Raw genomic sequence first — 22,005 nt, 5'->3', positions numbered from 1 at the left:
GACGGGACTCTGAACAGCGTTAGTTTTAATGTTAAGCCTTCGGCTGGTTCCCCGGTACAATCGCACGGCAACGAAATAATTGAAAGCAATCAATATCAATCACTTCCTTCGTTACAAACGTATCGGAGCCTCCATTACCGCGCACTTCTCTTTAAATACATATAGATATTTAAAAAAAAAAAAGAAAATCAATTAAGAAAAACAAATCAACAAAATACAGTGAGTAGAGAAATCAACGGCAGCCCTCAGCAGCACAGTCTGTCAGTGGCAGCAGGATTCTGGCTGTGCTGAGGGGATGCAGCCTCAGAGCCGTGCAGCCATGGGCTTCTGTACAGGTGTCCTGGCATCTGGCAAGGAAAGCAAAAAGCACAACATGCTGTTATAAACCATCCGACGGGTTGTTTTCTTTGGCCAACGGGGTTGTGCGATATTTCAGATGGAGAAGATTGGATATTGGGAGTAAGCTCTTGGGAAGGGCTGCCCAGGGAGGTGGTGGAGTCACTGTCCATGGTGCTCAGTGTGGATGTGGCACTGAGCAACACGGTTAGTGGGCATGGCGGGGTTGTGTCAGTGGTTACACTTGATGGTCTCAGTGGTCTTTTCCAACCTTATTGGTCTTTCACTACAGTAATATTGCAAAACAACACCAAACAAACCCCTAAAATACTATGAGTATTTCTCTACAGATAAACCTGACAAAATATCAGGGAAAACCGGTTAAGGAACAGCAAGAAATGACACTAGGTCTATTATATGCCCATTGTCCAAATCCCTGTACAACTCAAGGAGCCTTTCCAACAAATCAGATATAACTCAAGTCACTTACCAAACACATCCAGGATTTTATGGATAGTCTCTTGGTTTACACTGTAGGAGAATCCATTGGACCTATGGTTCAAAAACAAAAGCACACGACTGTTTCTTCAGTGATTATTCCTTATTTGTGTATTTTAATCATAAATGAAGATCTAGGAGTACCTAGATCTTCACCACAACTCATGTATGCCCAAATCAACCTTCAGTGGGATGGTGTTCAAGAAACTGGATGGCTCCTATCCTGCTTAATACTAATAGATCAGTCATTAAGAATTGCCAGTAAGGCCACGCTTTGTCTTGTACATACCAAAGAGCCAATTTTACTTACAGTTTCTTCTTCTTCACGGCACCTAATTGCACAAGAGCTGCTAAGGCATTTTTTTGCATGTCAGAAGACAGCGCTTCATAACACTGCGTAGTCCCTACATACAAAAAAGCAGAAACACAAATAAAAGCTTCATCGCTGCCCATTAACAGATTACACTTGTAAAACAACACTGCCTAACAGCCATACGTACCCTTCTCAAGGAGCTGAAAAACAAAGTTGCGAACTCCAGGTATAAACTGCTTCTCAGTAAAGGCTTCTTTTGTTTCTTTTGACAGGTATCTGAAAATTAACTAACATTTACAAACAAAATGATTGTCAATTTGTTTTTAAGTACAAACAAACGTGTCCTTATAAAGTAGAACTATTGTTATACTTTGAAAAGTTAGCAGAGGAACGTACAAGGTATTGTTAAACACCTGAAATTCTTATTACTGTTTAACAAGAGTGAGATATTAAAAGAAGATTCAATATTACTATAATAGTTAACCTCAGATGTTAATTTAATGCTTCTGTTCTTGCAATCTAAACCAATATAAACTCATTTCTGAACCGAACGGGACAGCCCACAGAAGGAATGTAATAAGAACTCCCAGTAAGAAAGAGCAATGGAGCCTGCCAGCAGCACGCTCCATGTGAAGCCATGAAATCAGTTGCTATTTACAGTGCACAAGTATCTCTGCATTTCTAGTTTTCCTACAAAACACAGGATAAAAAGCCCAGTTTTCTGAAGAACATCATACCTGATAGCCTTCCACAAATGGTCTGAACATGGCTGACAAGAAAGATACTACAGCACTTCCTTTGTCGGTAGGGTAGATTTCCTGTTGAGTTGTTTGAATCGCATCGCATTTTGTGAGAAGAAAACATCCTTCCTCAAAATCCTGGGAGAGAGAAGCACAGCTGAGTTGTTAGCATCTAAATAAGTGCAGAGCTTTATCCAAAAACAAACCAACCAACTATGAGTGAGTTGCATCATTAAATGGGGTTATGTCAGTTACTGGTAGGGTTCCACTGGGCTCCATTTTAGGGACAGTTCAGTGTTTCCATTGATGCAGGAAGGTACACTAAGGAAGCTTAAAAACAATACTGAATTGGGTTCTACAGCTGAGATGGGCAACCCTGCAAATACGTACACAGTGGGAGAATGAGCAGCTGGAAAGCAGCTCTGCAGGAAGGGATCTGGAGGCTCTAGTTGGCAGTAAATAAGACGTAAAACTATTAGGGACTCTCCACAAGATGGCTAAGAAGATGGGGAAAAGTCTAGAGGGCAATACTGGCTTTGTCTCAGTAATGCTGATACAGGAGTGGGGCTGATGTGAAGAAAGCAGTTTTCAAGCAAATACAGTGCAACTAAACCCTACTAGGGATACCCTTGTGCAATTAGGTTCTCACTTCAAGAGCCTTCACAGAGCTGAAAAGGTACAGCCTGTGAGATTCCAACTGGTGACGTTTAAAAACCAGGCTTTACTTTAAGAACTTCTATCCTAGAGTTCACAGTATACTATCCAAATACATGGATTATAAAATAATGTAAATGCCAGGAATAAAAATGGAAAAGAACTCAACCATGAAACATCAAAGATATATATATATATAACTAGAGCAGCATTGCCTCTCAGCTAGACTCTGCAAGAGCTATGAGGAACCCGTGCTACAACCTCAATAAGAATTCCTGTTTTGCTTCCGATATAATATATAGTTCTATATAGATAAGTTATAAGATATAGATTTCAGTTCTATATAGATAGAACTTAGCACTGTGTGAAAGAATCCAATTAGACCTACATTAAGACTCTTCCTTTCCCTTCACTGTCTGATGCATCTTTCATAACTGCAAAAGAACAGAGCAGACCAGACTGCTCTGCTCATGTTTAAACCCGTGTTGGAAGACTAGTGGCTTCACGATAAAAAGCCCAACTTCTGCTTCGATTTATTGTAATAGTTCAGAACTGGGCAATTTCAGGTTCTTGGCTTTTCACTGTTGGAGGGAGGAAGGAAGAAGAAAAAAAAGAAACAACGAACAAATGCAAATGCAACCTGCTGGATTCAGACAATAATTTGCAACTAATCAAATGAACACCTCTGCTCTGACCTTCTTTTAAGTTCTCCCTCTCAGTTACACATCAAGCTGTTATCTCTGCAGGTATTTCTCATAAAGCACACATTAAGGTGAGATCCAAAATCAGATGCTGCTCTACCTGGCTGTGCTATGGATTATCGTTACTTTTGAATAAGGGATGCTTTTACCTTCAATGAAATACCAGGAAAGAAGATGAACTCATTAGAGAAAACATCTCTCAAGAAGCTGAAGCTGCTGTAGACTTCCTCTGAAATAAAATATTGCAAAGCACAGTTGTTTAAAAACATAATTTAAAACATGCCATTGAAAAGTCATTTAAGCCTTATCTTAGAGGGAATATCTATCTTAGATAAAATTTGGACCTGTCATTCAAAGCACTGCATACACATACAGCTGAAAGCACCACAGTGGAACAGCAAGTACTGAATTCAGTTGTTACTTAAAGGAATTAACAAAGCTTCCCAGAGCATGTATTAAACGCCATATAAACCCAAGAACTCCCAGACACTTCTAAATTCAATGGCTTCTGGATTGCAGAACAGTATAAACAAGAATAGGCATCATCTCATCTTAACTCTGCTCTCTCAGCAGAATATGCCTACTTTCAAAAGTATAAGGGGGTAAACAAACAAGAAAGGCAAGCAAAATACCGCTGTTCCCCCCAATACATTCACTTTATGCCATGAGACCTTATTCAGACTCCTGAAATAACTTTCTCAAGTACCTCCCACTATCAGCCACAGGAACCTCCTGCTCCTCTTGCTGATGGCAGAGCAGGGAGCAAAGGCACTGGACTCTCCAAGCTACCCAGACATACCTTTCCTTAAGCTGCGTGTCATTTGCAAGGCAAGTGCCACCAGAGATGGACGCACAAACACATTCAGTAACTGGTTTCTGTAGGTGCTACACATGAGGATGACCAAAGCTCGCTTAAAGACTACTTCCCCTACGGCTCCATCTTCTTCTCCTTTGTCATTAAGGACCACGTGGCCATTGACGAGGCGCGCAATGTTGGAGTGCAGGGTGAGGCCGGACATAACTGCTTTTTTGGCACACAGATTATCTATCAGGAAAACACAACAGGGAACATACCTCTGTTGAAACTGCCTAAAATGCACCAGTGTTTCATTAAGCTTTATCACAGAGGCCAACTATTACATCATTCAGTTAGAAAAATGCTCTCATCCTAGGCGTTGTATGAAACAGAGAGAATAAATTTCAGACAGTTCTGTAATTAGAACTCTTTAAATTCTTCCACTTTCTAACAATAAAATGAAATTCCCTTGTCTCTGGAACAAAGATTCTGAGCCTCCAATTGAAAGGCTAGAACTGCCTGATGGATACATTTATCCATAGAGAAGTAATTCTGCTTCGGCATTTCTAACACTGTAAGTTTTCAATCTGACGAACAAGTCTTTATCAAGTTCTTCCATTGAATACAAAGTGTTTGGAAAGCAAAGAAACAATACAAATTGCTAAACGAACACAAAAGTACAGTTTACACAATCACAGCAATACAGGCATATCGAAGCCAACGCAGTCTTTCGCAGAAATATGTATTTATATATCTCAAACCCTTTCCCGCTGGCTTTCATGTAGGACCTCCTTGCACCTTATTTGTTCCTTTGGTTAATGTACTCCAGCCTTGCCATCATTTTCATAAGCCTCTCAGTATCAGAAGATCCAGAGGTGATTCTACAGCCAAACCCCCTTATTCTACAGACAAACCCCCTTATACATTAGCATCATTTTTAGGTTATGCTAAAATCCATTTATGACTCAGCACCTACGAAAACAATCTGTGAAGTTGTCACCATTCACCGTTTTCAGGAAAATATTATCTACCCTTCATAAACAACAAAAGGAATAGAAATAACATTTCCAACGCATACCAGGCCATTCAATGAATCCTCCAAAAGCCTGAGTTAAGCCTTTGAGCCACACAGTCTTTTCTATTAGAAGCTCAAAATCCATGGCAGGCAAATTCTGGAGCAGAACAGCAGCAACTAGCACCCACGGGCTCAAAACCATATTTTCTATTTGCAGGAGTTCCATTTTATAAGCTACGTCACTGACAAATTCTTGAATATCTTCAGTTGGCTTTTGTGGAAGATGCCTGAAAAAAACACCCAGCAGTGCAGTTTGAGGTTAAAAAGCTCCAACATTTGGAATACAAATCACACTCTTCCTTATTTCTTTTATGTATCACTCCCAGATCCTAACATCTGCAGGGCAGTTCTTTGCACTAGTAGTACAGAGCAAAACGTCAGTACATCCACAACAGCATTTGAATCAGAACTCTGTATTGATGTTGTACACTTGCTATCCTCAAATTAATCAAACAAATAAAGTACATTTTATACATCAGATTACACAGTCACCACATCCAGTCGTAGCTCCATCTTCCTTACTATGAGATCACATAACTGCTTGCAGTAATAAGCAAGATGGGAAAGAAAAGGAAACTTCTATGTAACAAAACTACTGAATTCTCAGAAAACAGAGCTTTGCCCAGGTCATATATCACTATTGACTTTTGAAATAGGATATCCTGCCCCTAGAACAAAGCAATGGAAGTACCAACTTGTTTCAGAGACAGCCAGTCAGAAGCACAATAACCCTGTGTTCAGACAAGACACCTTCACTGAAGATGACATTGAGGTGAGAAAATGTGAAACAGAAGTAAAACAGAAAAGTAATTAATTATTTCATTATTTTGAGGATTAAATAAATGGTTTCCCATGCATAAACCATAACAATATTTGGTACCTGGGAACTAAATTATATGGGCATAGATTGATTCTCCCAGAAGCCAACGTTCTAAGTGATACCGGCTGGCCAACATAGATATGTATGGTACCAAAGTTGTCACTGAGGATTCTTCTGGCCTTTAACAACCCCTAAGAAAATGGAAAGAGTAAAAAGCAAATTTTAGGGCTCCAGGATGCATATACAACCACTTATGTTCTGTTCTTTAGGAATTTACATACAGATGTAGATTCTTTGGGCTTTGGGACTCCTAGGAGTTCATATGCATAAAGAGATTCTTCTAATATCCTCTCATAGCTGATGCTGATGGGAACAAGGTACGTGTCAAAGACTTCACGTTTAAAAAATGGTTCCATCACAATGCTGAGAAGACCTGCAAGTTACATTAAAAAAAATAAATAAATGAAGGTGAGTCCCTTTTCCTTTTCAAGGAAAAAAGAGCAGCTGCAATTTCACTTTGAAAAAGATATATTTACATTTTAGAAACTGCTAATAACTGTGCATCATTCTCATCCTCTTTGAGCAAGCAGATGCAGAAGACACTGTCCAAGCTTTAAAACAGAAGGTGGATGTAAGCAATACGTGCACAAATACACAGCTATATGTGCTCTTTTCAGAAGTACAGCTCTGTTCTTGACCATCTCTTTCTGAGGATTTCCTATGACTTCTATAAAGAGTTAACCTACAATATTTCTGAGAAGGTAAGGGAAAGTCTTTTTCCCAGAAAGAAAAGAGGGAAGAATTATGCAATAAAGTACACAACTGAAGAGAAAACAGAGCGTAAGAGACATGCAGTGATCTTCTTTATGTAGCTGTGGAACTTTAACTCTAGTATTTTCTGCTACTCACAGACCTCACCAGTTTCCCACTACTTCAACACCTCCTCTTGTCTGAAGAACTTAGGAAGAACATAGTGGCTAATGAAAACACAGATCATCATAAAAGGTTCCAAGTTCTCAACAAACTTACCAAACTTTGGAGTCAGAGTCTTAGCAGTGCGGCTCCTAGTTCCTTCAAGAAAAAACTCAATTGGGGCGTAGCCGTTCTTCAAAAGTAAAACAAACAAAAAGCTGGTCAGAAAAACTAGAACATTTCTTCCTTACTGCCCACTAATAATTTAAGGTATTTAAAACAGACGCAGATATCTTTTTTAATGGAAGACATGCCACCTCCAACCTCAGTCATTTCAAATCTGTACTCATCTGTTGTATTTGCCAAGCTCTGTAGTTTAATTAGCAGAAGTATTTTGTCTGTCATGTGATATGTGTACACAATCCAAAGCAACTGAGAAGCACCAATCTGTTAAATGCCCACTGCTGAACTGCAGTAGTAGCACATGCATGCTCCTCACCAGCATTAACTCTAATGTTAAAGGTAAAATGCATTTCCTCCATCAGTGAAGACTTCCAATTTTATGCACAACGTCACCCTTATTTTACTTGAATCACTGCAATGCAGTATTTCTTAAGCATGCATTTTGAGAGCTCAATAACGTATTTACCCTTAACATAGTTTTTACATATTCAGCAAAAACTGCCCAATAGAGTCTGTTGCCACCGAAGGAACGTCGCATAAAAAAGGCACCTGCCCTTCGTAGCAGCTCACCAACTATCTTCATTCCTAGGAAATCTGAAATACAATCAAACAGAAATCAAAACCACACACAGAGAATTTAATAATATCTGCCAGCAGAACCAACTACTTTCTATGATAAACCGAATTACCAGAATAAAAGAGATCTCTCTCAAGGAATCTGTTGTTGCAAATGCTTACAAGACATGACCGCCATGTTATGATACGCTTTCAATTGTATGTGTGTATATATATATATATATATATATACACACACGCATATATATATACACACACACACACATATATACGCATATATATACACACACACACACATAATTGAAATATATATCTATATAATATATATACATATACGTGTATATATAATGTATGTATATAAGTAAATAGCATTCATATCAATTTATTTTGATAACTCAGACATCCAGATTTCAGCCATAATGAGGACTATTTTTTTAAAGTACATTATCTCACTCATCTCCAGAAAGATCAGTTACCACTGAATGCATCTCAGAAGACACAAATTAACCCCGGAAATAAACTAACCAATTAAATCACATTATATCATGTAAGAGTCCAACTCATCAATTTGAGAATGGTAGCAAAAGCCAGACACAATTTTTGATAATTTTCTAGTTTCAAGTAATCCCTCAGTGCTTAGCTTGCCAAAACCAGGAAGTGCTTAGCACTAATGAATATTTTGGGGAGGTATTTAAAATGAGCCTACATAGCAGCTGGCCATTTGCTGCTTCAGCCTTCTTGGTACCTCAATCAGTAAAACATCTGTGAATGGATATTCAGTCACTAGACATAAAGAAAATAGATAAAAGGAAATTAGCTACAGGACCCTGGGCAACAACAGCAGCTCTTTCCTTTACTCCTACTACCCTCCCCCTATCACCACAGTACAGACTCTACCCTCTCTTCCATCCTCTTACTGCCCAATCAACCCCCCAACCAGGATGCAGTCACCATACACAACACCTTTCCCCACTACTCACGGCCACACCAGGAACTGGGACTCAAAAGCATCTTTCCATGGGCCTCACACCCACACTACCTCACCAGCTCTGCACTCTGCTAAAGAGTCTGTCTCCTTTCCTAGAGCCCCCTTTTAGATAACAAAAGGGCCGCTCTTAAGTCTCCCTGGAGCCCTCTCTTCTCCAGGCTGAACATCCCCAGTTCTCTCAGCTTGTCCTTGTAGGAGGTGTTCCATCCCTTGGATCATTTTTGTGGCCCTCCTCTGAAGGTTCCCTAACAGATCTATGTCTCTCCCCCTCCTGAAGACTCCACATCTAGACACAGTACTCCAGGCGAAGTGTCACCAGCACAGAGTAAAGGGGGCTGGATAATCTCATTTGACCTGCTGGCCACGTTTCTTTTGATGCAGCCCAGGATGCAGTTGGCCTGGCTCATATTCAGATTGCCATCCACCAGTGCCAAGTCATTTTTGGCAGGGATGTGCTCTACCCTTATGTCCTCCAGCTTGTATTGACAGCAGAGGTCACCACGACCTGGGTGACAGAACTTGGATCTGTTGAACCTCAAAGGTTCACCTGGGCCTGCTGACTGCACCACACAGGTTGGTGTCATCTGCAAAGTTGCTGAGGGTGCACTCAGTCCCACTGCTGATATCACTGATGAAGATGTTAAAGAGCACTGGTCTCAGTACTGACCCCTGATGGACACCACTTGTCACTAATCTCCATCTGGACATTGAGACATTGACCATGACTCTCTGGGTATGATCTCATAACCAGCTCCCCAACCAACAAACAGCCAACTCATCAAATCCATATATTCCTAATTTGGAGAGAAGGATGTTATGGGGGATCATGTCAAAGGCTTTACTGAAGTCCTGACAGATGACATCAGAGGCTCTTCCCTTGTCCACTGACGCAGTTACACTATCATAAAGAACAAGGTTGTCCAGGCAGGACCTGCCCTTGGTGAAGCCATGCTGGTTATCCCATATCACCTCCCTCTCTTCCATGTGCCTTAGCATAGCTTCCAGGAGGATCTGTTCCATGATCTTCCCCAGCAGAGATGAGGCTGACAGATTGGTAGTTCCCTGTGTCATCCTTTCTACCCATCTTATAAATGAATGTGACATGGCCTTACTTCCAGTCACCAGGATCTTCACCTGACTGCCATGACTTCTCAAACACCATTGTGAGTGGCTTGGCAACTATGTCAGTGAATTCCCTCAGGACTCTGGGATGCATCTCATCAGGACCCATTGACTTTTGTATGCTTAGGTTCCTCAAATGGTCATTCTCTTATGGCCTTCTCTTATGGTTGGAGAGGCATGACTCTCCCAGTTCCCACCTTCTGAATCATCCACTCAACAGCTGTGTGCAGAACAGTTGCAAGTAAAGACTGAAGCAAAAAAAAGTTTTGAGTACCTCAGTCTTCTTGCCTGTTGTTACAAGCCTGTCTGTATTGCTCACAAGGTGTACGCCCTCCTGAACCTTCCTTTTTTGGTTCATGTACTCATAGAAGCCTTTCTTATCCTTCTTTGTGCCCCTTGACAAATCCTGTTTCAGTTGGACCTTGGCTGTCCTGACCCCATCCCTGCACAACCTAGCAGCACCACTGAACTCCTCTATGGTTACCTATCTCTTATTCCATTGTGCATTTCCTTCTTGCTCTCCAGTTTGACCAGCAGGTCCTGGTTCAGCCATGCCAGTCTCTTGCCTTCCTTTCCTGACTTCCTCCACACTGAGGAAAGTCTTGTGCCCTAAGGAAAGCTTCCTTAAAGATCTGCCAGTTCTGCTCTGCTCCCTTGTCCCTGAGGACAGATTTCCAGGGATTTTTGTTGACTAACCTATTGAAGTTTGCTTTCCTAAAATTAAGCTTCCTGATTTAATTCTTTGCCTGTCCAACATCCTTCAAGAGTGAACTCCATCACTGCAAGGTAACTACAGCTCAGGCAGCCTCCAATCCTGGTGTCACCAATCAGTTTCAAGGAATCAGTCACACCACCAACCAGCAAGAGGTAATTGGCACTTCATATCAGGCTACTGTGACGGCACTTAAAGCTGTATCCAGTGTCACAAAAGGCTCTGTGTACACAGTAACTCTTGGCCAAGCTTTTGTCTGTTTCCAGGCAAAGAAAGCAATAGAGAAGCCTGCTTCACAACGCCTGTCTTTTCCCAGCCTCGGGTCTACAAGTGAGTTACTTCTGGTTATTCTTGCTATGAAAAAAAATCACTTTTGATTGGACTCACTCAGCACAGAGGAGGGGGCACAACCATGCAAATATCTAATCCTAAGTTATTTTAACACAGTGTATTTGGAACAGAAATTAAACACAACTATTTATAGCAGCAGCTACCTGATCCCTTGCTACCGGTTCTGTGAATCCTGAAAACACCACTAAAAGAACATACTTGCCTATTCCTGCTGCAATGACAGGCAAAGCCAAGTCATACGTATATAGCAAATAAGACAGCATCAAAAAGTCTACATAGCTTCGGTGACTGGGCAGCAGTACAACTGGGTGCTCTTGAATGGCATGTTGCAACTGAAAAAAGAAATAAGAACAAACAGTGTTGTTCCAGTATTTGCAGAACTGCTGTTGAAACTTGCAGATACAGATCTTCACATAGCTTAAGAAGAATAGCTCATTTGTTGAGTATAGTTTCTTTGTTCAATTCATATCCTTTTCCCTTTTTATTTTTCTTGAACGATACTCACTCTCTGCATTCCTTCTTCGTTCACACAAACTCTCTGGAATAGCTGCTTAAATATTTTGCTCAGAGTAAAGGCAAAAAATCTGACAGCTCCTAATTGCATACTGTGACCCATCTCATCCAGGATTTCCATGGCTTCTTCTTGAATAATATCAGGCGATTCTCCCATTTCTTTTGCTAACTAAAGAGAAATAAAAGAAACAAAAGAACAATCAAATGTTGCCCCCTTCTCCTTGCCAACACACACACTATTCAGTGGGCCACAACAGTTACAGCAGCAGTAATTCTAGAGTTTTATCTAGTAGGCATAGATCTAACCTTACAGAATCTGTTCAGTGTCAAACAGCATGAGAAAGCCATGTTAAAGCTGAGCTGTCAACAGGGGTTGAAAAGTAACTTTTTTTCCTCAAAAACATACTACATGAATGTTTTAGCCTGTAGTATCTTGAGAGGAAGTTTAAACTCTAAGAATATTTCCTAGATTATTGGTCTGAAGAAGGTTGTGTGCAGTTTTCTTTCATTAGTAGAATGAAACTTAAGCTTGCAGAAATACTCAAGTGGATCTCAGAAGTGCATTTGGGTTGGATTTTAAGACTTAACCAAAGAACCTCATTTCTTACTCTGGCAATGGCTAGCTGAAATGCAAACAAAGCGCTGTCTCTACCAGCTTTGCATATCAATGTATTTTCTTCCTGTTCTTATGCACATTCCATTTTGAAGGTTTTTTTTTTTTTTTTGAAACAGACTTAACAATCACCTCTTCTATTTAGATAAGTTTATATTCTCTTTTAAATAGAGAAATATTTAACTGAGAAGTTCATCTTTTGCTGTTACAAAATGAGGAACATGCCTTTTACTGAACATCGAACAGGAAGAAAGAGGAAGAAGGACAGAATAAAAAGCTTCCTAAACAGCACGGATCAGTTCAGAGGCCAGCAAGACTTGCAGTAATCTCTTCTCAGCTTGGAGCTGAGAAGCAGGCTGCAATGGCAAGACTGCAAGCCTCCTTTAATCACTCCACACTGAATTTCTATCAAAATCATTTTCCATTAGAAAAGCAGCACTTAAGAAGAAAACATCACACAGGCATCTTTCTGACAAATCCCATATAGAATATTTTCTTTCAGATAACACTCTGATGTTTCCAAATTGAAAGGTTTCAATTTTTTTTATATTAAACATTACTTAGCAATTCCTGATGGCAGTAAGACTGAAAGACATAGGTCATACTTCAGTTCGTAACCTCATAGCAAGCTCTGATGTATCATACCTCACACTGACCATTGAAAAATAAAAGTATCATGGTAGCTACTCACTCCGAACTAACCAAAATATCTTATACACACATCTGCTAGCCTGGAATTTATTATTATTATATTTTTTAATACTGAAAATAGGTACTCCTTCTAAGTAGTTCCCTTACTCCAGCCATTTAAATGCAATACAAAATATGAGTCAGTTGAATATAAAATATTTTATTCAATACAAAGTAGCAGCTGCACTTCATCTTAAAACCAAAACGTAGATACATCTTGGCATTTCTACTCCAAATAACTATGTGAAATAGAACTTTCATTTTAGGGAATGTAGCATTTATGATTCCATGCTAAACACATCAGTATCCCATAACACTGCTACAAGACATCTTCAAAGTTCAGAAGCATCTACTAAGCAGAGTGTGTCTTTCATAATGCTGCTCTGCATCAAGGACAGTGGAGAAGGGGGAAAAAAATAAGTCAAGCACGTTGGTTAAGTTGGAAAGTGAAGTGTCACAGAAGCAAAATTAAAACAACACAATATAAATCAGATGTCTAACAGCTTTACTGGCAACCCTGTGGTTGCCAGTACTTGTCTTTCCTGCCAGAGGAGAATGGCTCTCAAGTTACTGATTTATTGGACTGCCTTCCAAACTACACCTATCGTGTTTGACAAGGCCAGCAATATTTCTTCTATCCTGTTGCCACACAAAGTTTGGCTGTGTTCAATTTAGTTTGTTTTACAGCTCAGCGTTCAGACTCACCTGCTTGATAACATATTGAACCTGCTCCGATTGGAGAACAACACTTTTAATAGCATTTGGCTTGCAAGGTGAAAGTCCTTTATAGATCACAGGTGTAAAACATTTCATTGCATATCTCAAGTCACTGGACAACCGTCTTTCCTCCAAGATATCTTCAAACTCATCTCTTTTCTTTGACGTGAGCTCTTTCTGCTGGGAACATACAAATAAAGAATGAGACACCATCTTGAATGATTCGGTGATCCGCTTGGATACAGATTCCTGTGATGTCTGCATTCTATATTCCGGGTGCACAAACTATGCACTGCTTGGAACAATGCTGCAATTAGAGATTTTAAATAAATAAATAAATGGAACTGAAACAAAAGCAACAAACGTTTCCAATTGCAAAGGTCCCCACATCACCCTATGTCCCATTGCTTAATTCCGTCCAACAGGAAGAGGTTCAGGGAACACCTCGGCTTTAAAGCTAAAATGCCTTGCCTCCAGCCTCTTCATGATTAGTAGGTATTAGCAGCTTTGATCTCTACTCTTACAGCTGCATAAAGACAATAACAGGAACAACATTACCAGAACACAATCATCAACAAAAGAAAGTAGTATCCCTGCTGCCACTGAGCTTGGATACAAAGGTACAGAAAGCACAGCCAGTGAAGGAAAAAGTGAGGGATGTAAGGCAATGCTTCCTAGGCTGTTACAGTGACCTTCCCTGACCACACAATGAAGTCCTGGCTGGCAAACATCCACCAGAAATGGATAAGCAAAACATGCAGCAGAAGCAGCCACATTTTCAGATCTGGGAGAGGGAGTCAGCTTTCGCTGTGTGCTCAGTGTAGCTACATCAGCAACACTATCTAAAGCAGCTGACATTTGGAGTGAGCACTGAGCACCATTTGGAACAATGAAACAAAATACCACAAATCAGGAATATGTCCACTTAAGAACCACCAAAAAATAAAGTAAAATAATAGAAAAAGAAAAAAAAACCCTTCAAAACTTCAAATGAATCAAGAGACAATTTCATTTTATCAGAGAACACGACCCTCTCCTATAATGCCTGATGTTGTTATATTCTTTCCCCTATGCTACAGCCAGGTTTGGGTACCATCCTTTATTACACCAGTGCTTGGTAGTTCATCTCACTTTTCTCTCCAGTACTGTAGTTCAGAGAGCTGTCCCACAGTAACTCCACACAGACCTTCTATAAAGTCATAGGGTTAAGCTCAGACATGCTATGTTAAATGTAGGCCCGCATCCATTTAAAAGCTTTCTCATCCTTTTTTTCCTATTTAGTTTAGTATTAAAGCTTTCAATCTTTCTTCTTCCGCAGCTTTCATTTAGCTGATGTCACACAAGCACCATTGAAGTCATAAGCTGACAAGGAGTCTGGAGATAGTTTGTGTCAGTCATCCGTGGCCTTAATACCTCGTAGCAACTTTTCCAAATACAAATAAAACAGAAAAATTAAACCACTTTTGGAAGAAAAGAGAAAGGCCGAGGGAAAGGACCTAGTACTCAGCTCTGGTGGCATCAGCCACACCAGGGGCAGCTGTGCTGCTGCAGCCATTAACACCAGAACACGACATGGATAACAGGGGCTGTACAAAGCCACAGCTGATGGAGAAGTCACTTCCATTCATTTCACCCTTCCAGATTTGATCTACATCTGCTGTCCTTCCATGCATTCACATCCCAGCCTGACGTGGCACGGAGGGAACCGAAACAAACCTTCCTCTCGTGCTGTACAGCCAAACTGCTGCTTGAATACACCTGCAGGCTGACAGAGACACGCTCAGAGGATATACAGCTGAGAACCCTGGAATCAGAGAGCTCATTTCTGTAGGTGGTTACCAGCACATTGCTGCAGCTCTCCACGATCCCTAGAACACAACAGGAGCGCGTTCGGGTGCACCTGGGACAGCGGCACAACGCCAGGGATATACAGTAGTGCCGTTCAGGAACACGAGCTGGAACTACGAGCCATATCCCTCTTTCCCAACCGCAACGAGAGGACAGACTGAACACCCACATCCAAATCTCCTCAGGGAAAAACAGCGAGCTCGTTTCAGCGGCACAACACGAGACAGCCCGCTCTGCCTATCCACCTTCGTGACAGCTCTCACAGCCAGTACAGCCGAGAACTCGCCGACAGCAGCACGCCGCAGCACCGACAGCCGAGGATGGAGAGACGGGGCAGCTCCCGAGCCCGGGCACAGCCTCAGCCCTTCGCTCCCGCCCTGCCCGGCACCTGCCGCCCGCCCGCAGGCCCCACCCGAGCCCCGCTTCAGCGGCCCCCGTCCCCGCGCCGCCTACCGAGAACATGGGCGTCCCTCGCCGCGCCCGCCCGGCCGCCATCGCCACCGCCGCCGCCGCCATGGCTCTGCGAGCGCCGCCGCGCCGCCCCGCTCCCCGCTGGGCCGCCCTACCCCCGAGCTGCGGCTCCCATGGCCCCGCGCCGCCCCGGCCCGGCTGCCCGGCGCGCTGAGGCGGGCGCGGGGGAGGGCGGGGGCACCGCGCCGTGGGCGGCGCCATCTTAGGGGCGACGGGAGCCGCCGGGGCCCAAGCGGCCTTCCGCTGTGTGCGCCATGGGGTCGTCGGAGCCTTGTCGGCGGCTGGAGGAGGTGCTCGGCGCTCTATACGACCTGGGTGGGTGAGCGGGGCCCAAAGGAGGGCTGCGGGACGGACGGACGGACGGAGGGAGGGAGGGAGGGAGGGAGGGCCGCTCGCTGAGAAGCGAAGTTGATCCGCGCACGTGTTCTGCCGTGCAGGTGACGAGCCCCGCGTCCGGGGTGCGACGGAAGACAGCGAGGCTAATGAGGAGGAGGAGAAGGAGGAGGAGGAGAGCCGGGAAGCGCAGCCCGCAGCCCCGAGCGATGCCGGCGGGGCGGACAGAGAGCGGCGCAGCGCCCGAGGGTTCTTCGGGGGGCTGCGGGAGGAGATGCTCCGCACCGCCACAACGCCGCCCCCCACCCAGGTGGAGGTGGTGGTGTTCAGAGCCAGGAAGAGGAAAGCGAGGCCCGGCCCCGCTCCGGCTGCACCCGGAGACGGCACCCAGGTACGGCCGGGGGAACCTCTGGGCTGGGAGCTGCTAATACAGCGTGAAGCATAAGCTCCCAGCTTGCCAGTGGCCATGCTTTTATATAAACGTGTTTATTGCTTCAAGTTAAAGGCAAGGCTTTGCCTCTAGCAGTGTCCCACAAATAAAGCAGGTAGAAAAGCCTCTCAGCTGTTCCTCTGCCTCAGTGTTTCCTGTGTTGCCCTCACCTTGAGGACAGGTGGGTGTGAGGGGCCTGCAGGCCACTAAGAAGCAAGGAGCACCTCGGGCTGGCTCTGTGTATCCTATGGAGTGTCTTGTAGGCATTAGGTCTCAGGCCCTGGTTGGTCTGTGGGCACCCAGTGTCCTCATGCTACCAAAAAACAAGGCATGAAGAAAAAAGTGATCCTGAAAGTCTTTTCCAACCTGAGCTGTTCCAATACAACCTTCTAATATCTTCATATTTAAAATGTCGCCGAGACCTTCTTACCTTGATTTATTAAAAGAGAAAGCTGGAAAAAGTTGCACCTGGAAGGTTTCATGCTCTTCCTTACCACCCATTTTAGCGTTTCACTGCTTTCTAAAGAGCTGTTACGTTCAGCTTTCAATTTGTTTTTTTTTACTATATTCAATGAAATGGTTTGTTTTGTTCACAGAACTCAACAGTGGCTGAAAAGAAAAATGTGAACAAGCAAGAATTTAACTTCGAAAAAGTAAGTCACTAGCATCTACCTAATCTCAGAGCTTCATTGTGTACATGTGTGTGTATCAGTATGCTTGGGAAAGCTGCAGTGGAACCACTGAGAAGCAGTGCTAGAAAAAATTACGTTTTGCAGGTGAGGATTTCCTAATATATAATCTTGGCCACGTGCTGTGCTGGAGGAGGAGTGCATTAGAGAGGCACGTTATGGCTCTGCGGCCTTTCTGTCTGATCTTTCACTGATAAACAGAGGAAGTTCCCTGTACGTTAGTTGTGTAAAGCTATGTGAGTACCTGTAATGTGTTGCATATGGTGTTTTAGGCCTGTGGTGTTAGTTATGAATTTCTGACCTCATATGGGGAAAGAAAAGAAAGAAACATCTGCCATCCAGTTCTGACACATTAAATTACCTTTTACCATTTGTCTTTTTGTTCTAACATTTGGTTCTGTCTCATTGCTCTGGTCTGTACAGCACAACACAACTCACTTCTCTGCAGAATGCATCCTTCCCACGTATCCAGTTTTAATGTGACATGAGGAGAAACAATTAATGACCCTGTTAGTCCTTATTGTCCAGAGATCAGATGAACAGTGCTCAACTGTTCTGCAGTATAGCACAGAACTCAAATTGTATTATTTTATAGCATTCTGAATATTCAGATATTAGCTAAGGAATCTCTGGGTGTATGACTTCAGTGTGGTCTGTCAAGTGTCATTTTACAACAGACTGGACAATTACCAAATGCTCGCAATTTTCTGTGACATTTTAGGCTCGTTTGGAAGTGCACAGGTTTGGAATCACTGGCTATGAGAAGCAGGAACAGCGTATATGGGAACGGGAACGTGCAATCATGCTGGGAGCCAAGGTAATTCTTGCTTGCTTTGTGTTGGGAGGTGACCCAACTGTTATAATGTAGGGAAAGTGTAAGAAACACTGTGGGGTTTTGGCACCACTTGTTTAAAACACAAGATCCCATTCTATATATTCCAAATAATTTCCATGCAAGCATGTGAATGTTTTTTTAATCTATTTGGAAACATCAGCAGAGGTATCACTCCCAATCTTTATTGCAGCCTCCCAAAAAGGAACACATCAACTACAAGAAATACCAGGAGAAAATGAAGGCGAAGAAAACAACAGAGGGTGAAGATAAGGGACAGGTCTGTGTGACATTCTGTCTATAAAAAGCCAGCATGTAAGATCTAGCCCAAGAGCCTGACAGGTAATGCCTCAGGCACAGGAGGAGTGCCTCAGTTTGACACCTGCTGCTCCCATGAAGTGAGCTCCTGACTCCAGCACTACTCATCTCACCAGTCAGAGCTTGTTGTGTGTAGTGTGAAGGGTGCAGAATTCAACCTGTGCTGTGGTGGGTTTCAGTGCTGTATCCTTGGGGGATGGTAGATGGATGATGCAAAATAAGCAGTTCTCGTGGGTTTTTTTTTTTCCATGCCTCCCAAGGGGGAACAAAAAAAAAGGTCTCTAATTAATGATTGTTGTGTGTTGTCTAACCATAAGCAGCCAGATGTTCAGCTGGTTTTATATCAGCACAATTACATCTAGGATCTTGCTCATTATTTAAAGCAAGGGTGAGGTTTGTGTTGCATCCATCCTCTAGCATGGTCCATCTGGCCCCAAGCCAGTTCCCTGCCTGTGTTGTAGGTGGGAGCAGGCTGCCAGGCAGGTTTCTGCTCCACCAACTTGTCTTTTGACACCTTCTTTTCCAGGGGACCTGTTTCTCCTCTGTCACGTGGCTTAAAGCATAGCCAGCGTATGACCAAACACAGGCAAACCCTGTCATTTGACAGTGTGCTCAGTCAGGCAGCCAGGTGTACTTGCCTGCTGCTGAGTAGATCTTTTGACCCAAGGATCTATCACATACCCCTCGTGTGGCTGGATTTGTGTGCCCTTACGTGGCAGGGGCAGCATTTTGGTCGTGGGTGGACTGTGCTTTCCACAAGGTGACAGGAAGAGCTTGGCATGGTGCTCTGTAAGATATTGCATCATTTATCCCATCAAAAGGTATCCCTACTTGTTTTCATGCATCTTGTTCAGTGAAGCAAAAACAACTGGATGTTGAGAGTGCAGGGGGGAGGTGGTTAGACAAAAAAAAAAAAGCCTGTTCCTTTGCCATTAAAATAGGTATCTTTAAACACAGGTACATAAAGGTGGTTCTCTGAAGAAGAAGAAAGTCTTGAAGGAGAGGTGAGAAATTTTTAATGCAGTTAAATTTCTTTGGTATAGCCTTGCTGGTGTATTATCCCTATGTAACTATGCACGATCTAAAACCACAAGTTATACGTGAATTTCAAAAACTGTAGAACTCTCATTACAAAGTGGTGACTTTGTTCTATGTTTAGCGGTCTCAGAGGCTTTGGTTGTGCAGCTTAAGTGAAAACATGTCAGTTCTGCACTGGCACGTTTAAGATGACAGCTAAGATGGATAGAAATCCCTGTGTGGGGACACAGGATGTGACATTTACTCAGAGCATTTGCCCTGGGAAGCAACTTTTGCAAAACAAGGTACAGCAGATAGAGGCTTGAGAAGTACAGTGACATTCTTAATTATAGTGTAATTCCCTTGTTGGAATGTGAGACTCCTTTATCTGAAAATCTTTGTTTTCAAATGTTTGTTTTAATGTAGTTCATTCTGTAATGTGCTTCAAGTTTTGACCAGTAACACAGGTAATGAATGTTCTGGGATCAATATATGCTGTAATTTGGCATTGCATAACATGAATGCTGACTGCATAAATAGGTGGTAGTTTTCAATGTATTGAATGTCTTAATGAGTTTCTGGTGTTTCTCTTGATTCATTTTCCTCTGCTGCTATTTCAGGAAGACCAAAAGGAAGAGATCGGTGCCTAGCATTTGGCCTGCAGGACAAGTTGGAAAATTCAGAGATGGGACCTTGATTCTACAAAGCGGTGACATAAAGAAAATTAAATCAACTAAAGTTATCAAATAAACTTACGATACCAAATGAAATGGACAAAAAGCGTTAAGACAGAACTCTTGTTGCCACCTGAAGAGACTTAGGTAACCCCTTGCCCTGCCACCATGTCCTTATGGACATTCATTTACCTTATTTTTTGTTGCAGGGTTTTCTATCTCCTATTTGTTCTTGGGGGATGTGACAATTTGCCATTTTATAAATAAAAAGTAGACTTTATAGTAATAAAGAAGGTTACATGGGATGCTTTTATATGTGCTAAGGAAAGTGTTTTACTTTCTAGAATTAGCTTATTGGTCCTAGCTGAAAAATTAATCCACCCGCTAGTGAATTATGTATTAAAACTAATATGTATAGCTCTTTGCTTTCATCTGGAAGAAATATGGCAAAAGCTGTACCTTATTTGCTCTGAACCTGAAGTAGGTGTTCTTAAAGACGTACCAGGCATACATCTGTTTCTGTGTTTAGCTGAGTTGTAAGTGGAAAGTAGAACTACAAAACAGTTTTCAAGCCCAGCAAAGCCTTTTAAGGTTTCAGAATTATCTTCTCAAGAGTGAAAAATGAGATTCTTCTGAAGTTTAGTCCCAGGTAGTTATTAGAGGCTGAACCTGTATTTCTACAGAGAATGCCACATAAGCAGTTTCAGATGATTGTTTTGGGGGTGGTAGTGATGTAGGATAGTATACAAAAATAGGCAATGTTCAAGACCTGAGCTGAATGCCAGATGAGGCACAGACATCCAGTCATCCGTTGTTCATGGCTAATTTGTTTGCCATTTAACTGATAAAAACAGAGGAAAGAAGTTTGCAGAATCTTAGGGGTTGGAAGGGATCTCCAGGGATTGAGCCTGACACCCCTGCCAAAGCAGGTTCCCTACACCAGGTTGCACAGGTTGGCGTCCAGGTGGGTCTTGAATATCTCCAGAGAAGGAGACTCTACAACCCCCTGGGCAGCCTGTTCCAGTGCTCAGTCACCATCACCATAAAGAAGTTCTTGCACACATTTGTGCAGAACTTCCTGTGCTCTAGTTTCTGGCCGTCTCCCTTTGTCCTGTCTCCACACACTGCTGAAAAGAGTCTGGCCTCCCCACTTTGCTCCCACACCATAGGTGTTTATAGACCTGGATCAGGTCTTCTCTCAGTCTTCATGCTTTGTTTTTTATATTTAAGGTTATTGAGCAGCTGTGGCAGTGAAGCAAATATACATGAGAAGGAAAATAGCCCTTACTGGAAATGCTTCTTTTAGGTGTACAGGTGAAATTCAGCTTACCCATGAGGATTTGGGAAACATGCTTCCTAGGTGCCTCATGGAAACTTGAATAAGCTGTTATTTAACCTCAATGAGCAGTGAGGTCTGAGCCAGCTTGCAACTGGCAATGAGAACAGCAACACCAGAAGCTGCTCCCTTCCCAGGATAAGAAATTATCCTGAGGTGGGGGAACTACAGCACAGGATGGGATACTTTCCCACATGGTTTTTCCCCCATACCTTTCACCTTACTTTCAAGTCTTGGAGAAGCACTGTGCCAATATGGAGGACTCAAAGGGAGGGAGCCCAGAAGGAAAACAGAGTCAGGTAAAAAGAGGAAGGGAGTGTTTCTGCATGCTCTTCCCACATGGCTCTAGAGCTGGATTGCTAAACACTGTTATCACACTTTGTGATTGCTTAATCGGTATTGGTTGCAAATTCACACTGGAATTAACAATCCTATCTAGTTACTGAATATGCAGACTTAAGAAATGTCAAATCATGATTGCATGTGAGGGTGTAATCACTAAGCCTGATTGAGTAGAGAGCATCAAGACTTGCTGAAGCAAGAGATAGGCTTTGGATGTTATGGAATAACCTGTATCTTTTAATTCCTAGTTGATCCTTAAGCTTGGCGTTTGTTTATTTTTAATACCCACTTCTACATGAAGTTCTGTTCATCTGGCTTTGGGTATTACGTGCTGTGGGAGTTTGTGTCATCACTCAGCCTTAGGTAATTCAAAGGGTTAAGTTCTCTTCCCACCTCCACGACTGC

The 22,005-nt window shown here is 42.6% G+C and overlaps 2 protein-coding genes across 3 annotated transcripts; one reads left to right on the top strand and one right to left on the bottom strand.

Annotated features, from left to right (window-relative positions):
- Positions 1 to 8: 8 nt before the first annotated feature.
- GNPAT (glyceronephosphate O-acyltransferase) lies at positions 9 to 15,851 on the bottom strand. Of its 2 annotated transcripts, none has more exons than XM_015857921.2 (16): positions 15,612 to 15,851; positions 13,299 to 13,490; positions 11,283 to 11,459; positions 10,980 to 11,109; positions 7,495 to 7,622; positions 6,963 to 7,038; positions 6,215 to 6,366; positions 5,994 to 6,124; positions 5,117 to 5,340; positions 4,042 to 4,287; positions 3,392 to 3,471; positions 1,885 to 2,025; positions 1,335 to 1,434; positions 1,145 to 1,238; positions 827 to 888; positions 9 to 347 (listed from the first exon to the last, which is right to left on the bottom strand). In XM_015857921.2, the coding sequence occupies exons 1-16, from the start codon at positions 15,828 to 15,830 to the stop codon at positions 304 to 306; spliced, it is 2,196 nt and encodes a 731-aa protein (XP_015713407.1). In that variant the 5' UTR covers positions 15,831 to 15,851; the 3' UTR covers positions 9 to 303. The 2 variants fall into 2 exon arrangements, with proteins under 2 accessions (XP_015713407.1, XP_015713408.1); XM_015857922.2 differs by having other exon boundaries at positions 13,299 to 13,487.
- Positions 15,828 to 20,235, top strand: C3H1orf131 (chromosome 3 C1orf131 homolog). Its single transcript, XM_015857925.1, has 7 exons — positions 15,828 to 15,944; positions 16,067 to 16,353; positions 16,989 to 17,045; positions 17,803 to 17,898; positions 18,107 to 18,193; positions 19,189 to 19,235; positions 19,869 to 20,235. Exons 1-7 carry the CDS (start codon positions 15,884 to 15,886, stop codon positions 19,996 to 19,998), a joined length of 765 nt encoding a protein of 254 aa, XP_015713411.1. The 5' UTR covers positions 15,828 to 15,883; the 3' UTR covers positions 19,999 to 20,235.
- Positions 20,236 to 22,005: the final 1,770 nt, after the last annotated feature.

The sequence above is a fragment of the Coturnix japonica genome, chromosome 3, assembly GCF_001577835.2.
Source record: "Coturnix japonica isolate 7356 chromosome 3, Coturnix japonica 2.1, whole genome shotgun sequence".
Taxonomy (NCBI): Eukaryota; Metazoa; Chordata; class Aves; order Galliformes; family Phasianidae; genus Coturnix; species Coturnix japonica.
This window is presented reverse-complemented; position numbering and strand designations above follow the sequence as displayed.

What these genes read in the sequence shown, in the direction of transcription:
- C3H1orf131 (XM_015857925.1), top strand. Translation starts at nt 15,884, where the DNA reads ATGGGGTCGTCGGAGCCTTGTCGGCGGCTGGAGGAGGTGCTCGGCGCT. An exon ending in CGGCGCTCTATACGACCTGG is followed by an intron (nt 15,945 to 16,066) that starts GTGGGTGAGCGG and finishes TCTGCCGTGCAG; the next exon opens with GTGACGAGCCCCGCGTCCGG. An exon ending in CACCCGGAGACGGCACCCAG is followed by an intron (nt 16,354 to 16,988) that starts GTACGGCCGGGG and finishes TTTTGTTCACAG; the next exon opens with AACTCAACAGTGGCTGAAAA.
- GNPAT (XM_015857921.2), bottom strand. Translation starts at nt 15,830, where the DNA reads ATGGCGCCGCCCACGGCGCGGTGCCCCCGCCCTCCCCCGCGCCCGCCT. An exon ending in CCATATAATTTAGTTCCCAG is followed by an intron (nt 5,341 to 5,993) that starts GTACCAAATATT and finishes TGTTTTTTTCAG; the next exon opens with GCATCTTCCACAAAAGCCAA. An exon ending in TAAAATCCTGGATGTGTTTG is followed by an intron (nt 348 to 826) that starts GTAAGTGACTTG and finishes TTTCCTTGCCAG; the next exon opens with ATGCCAGGACACCTGTACAG.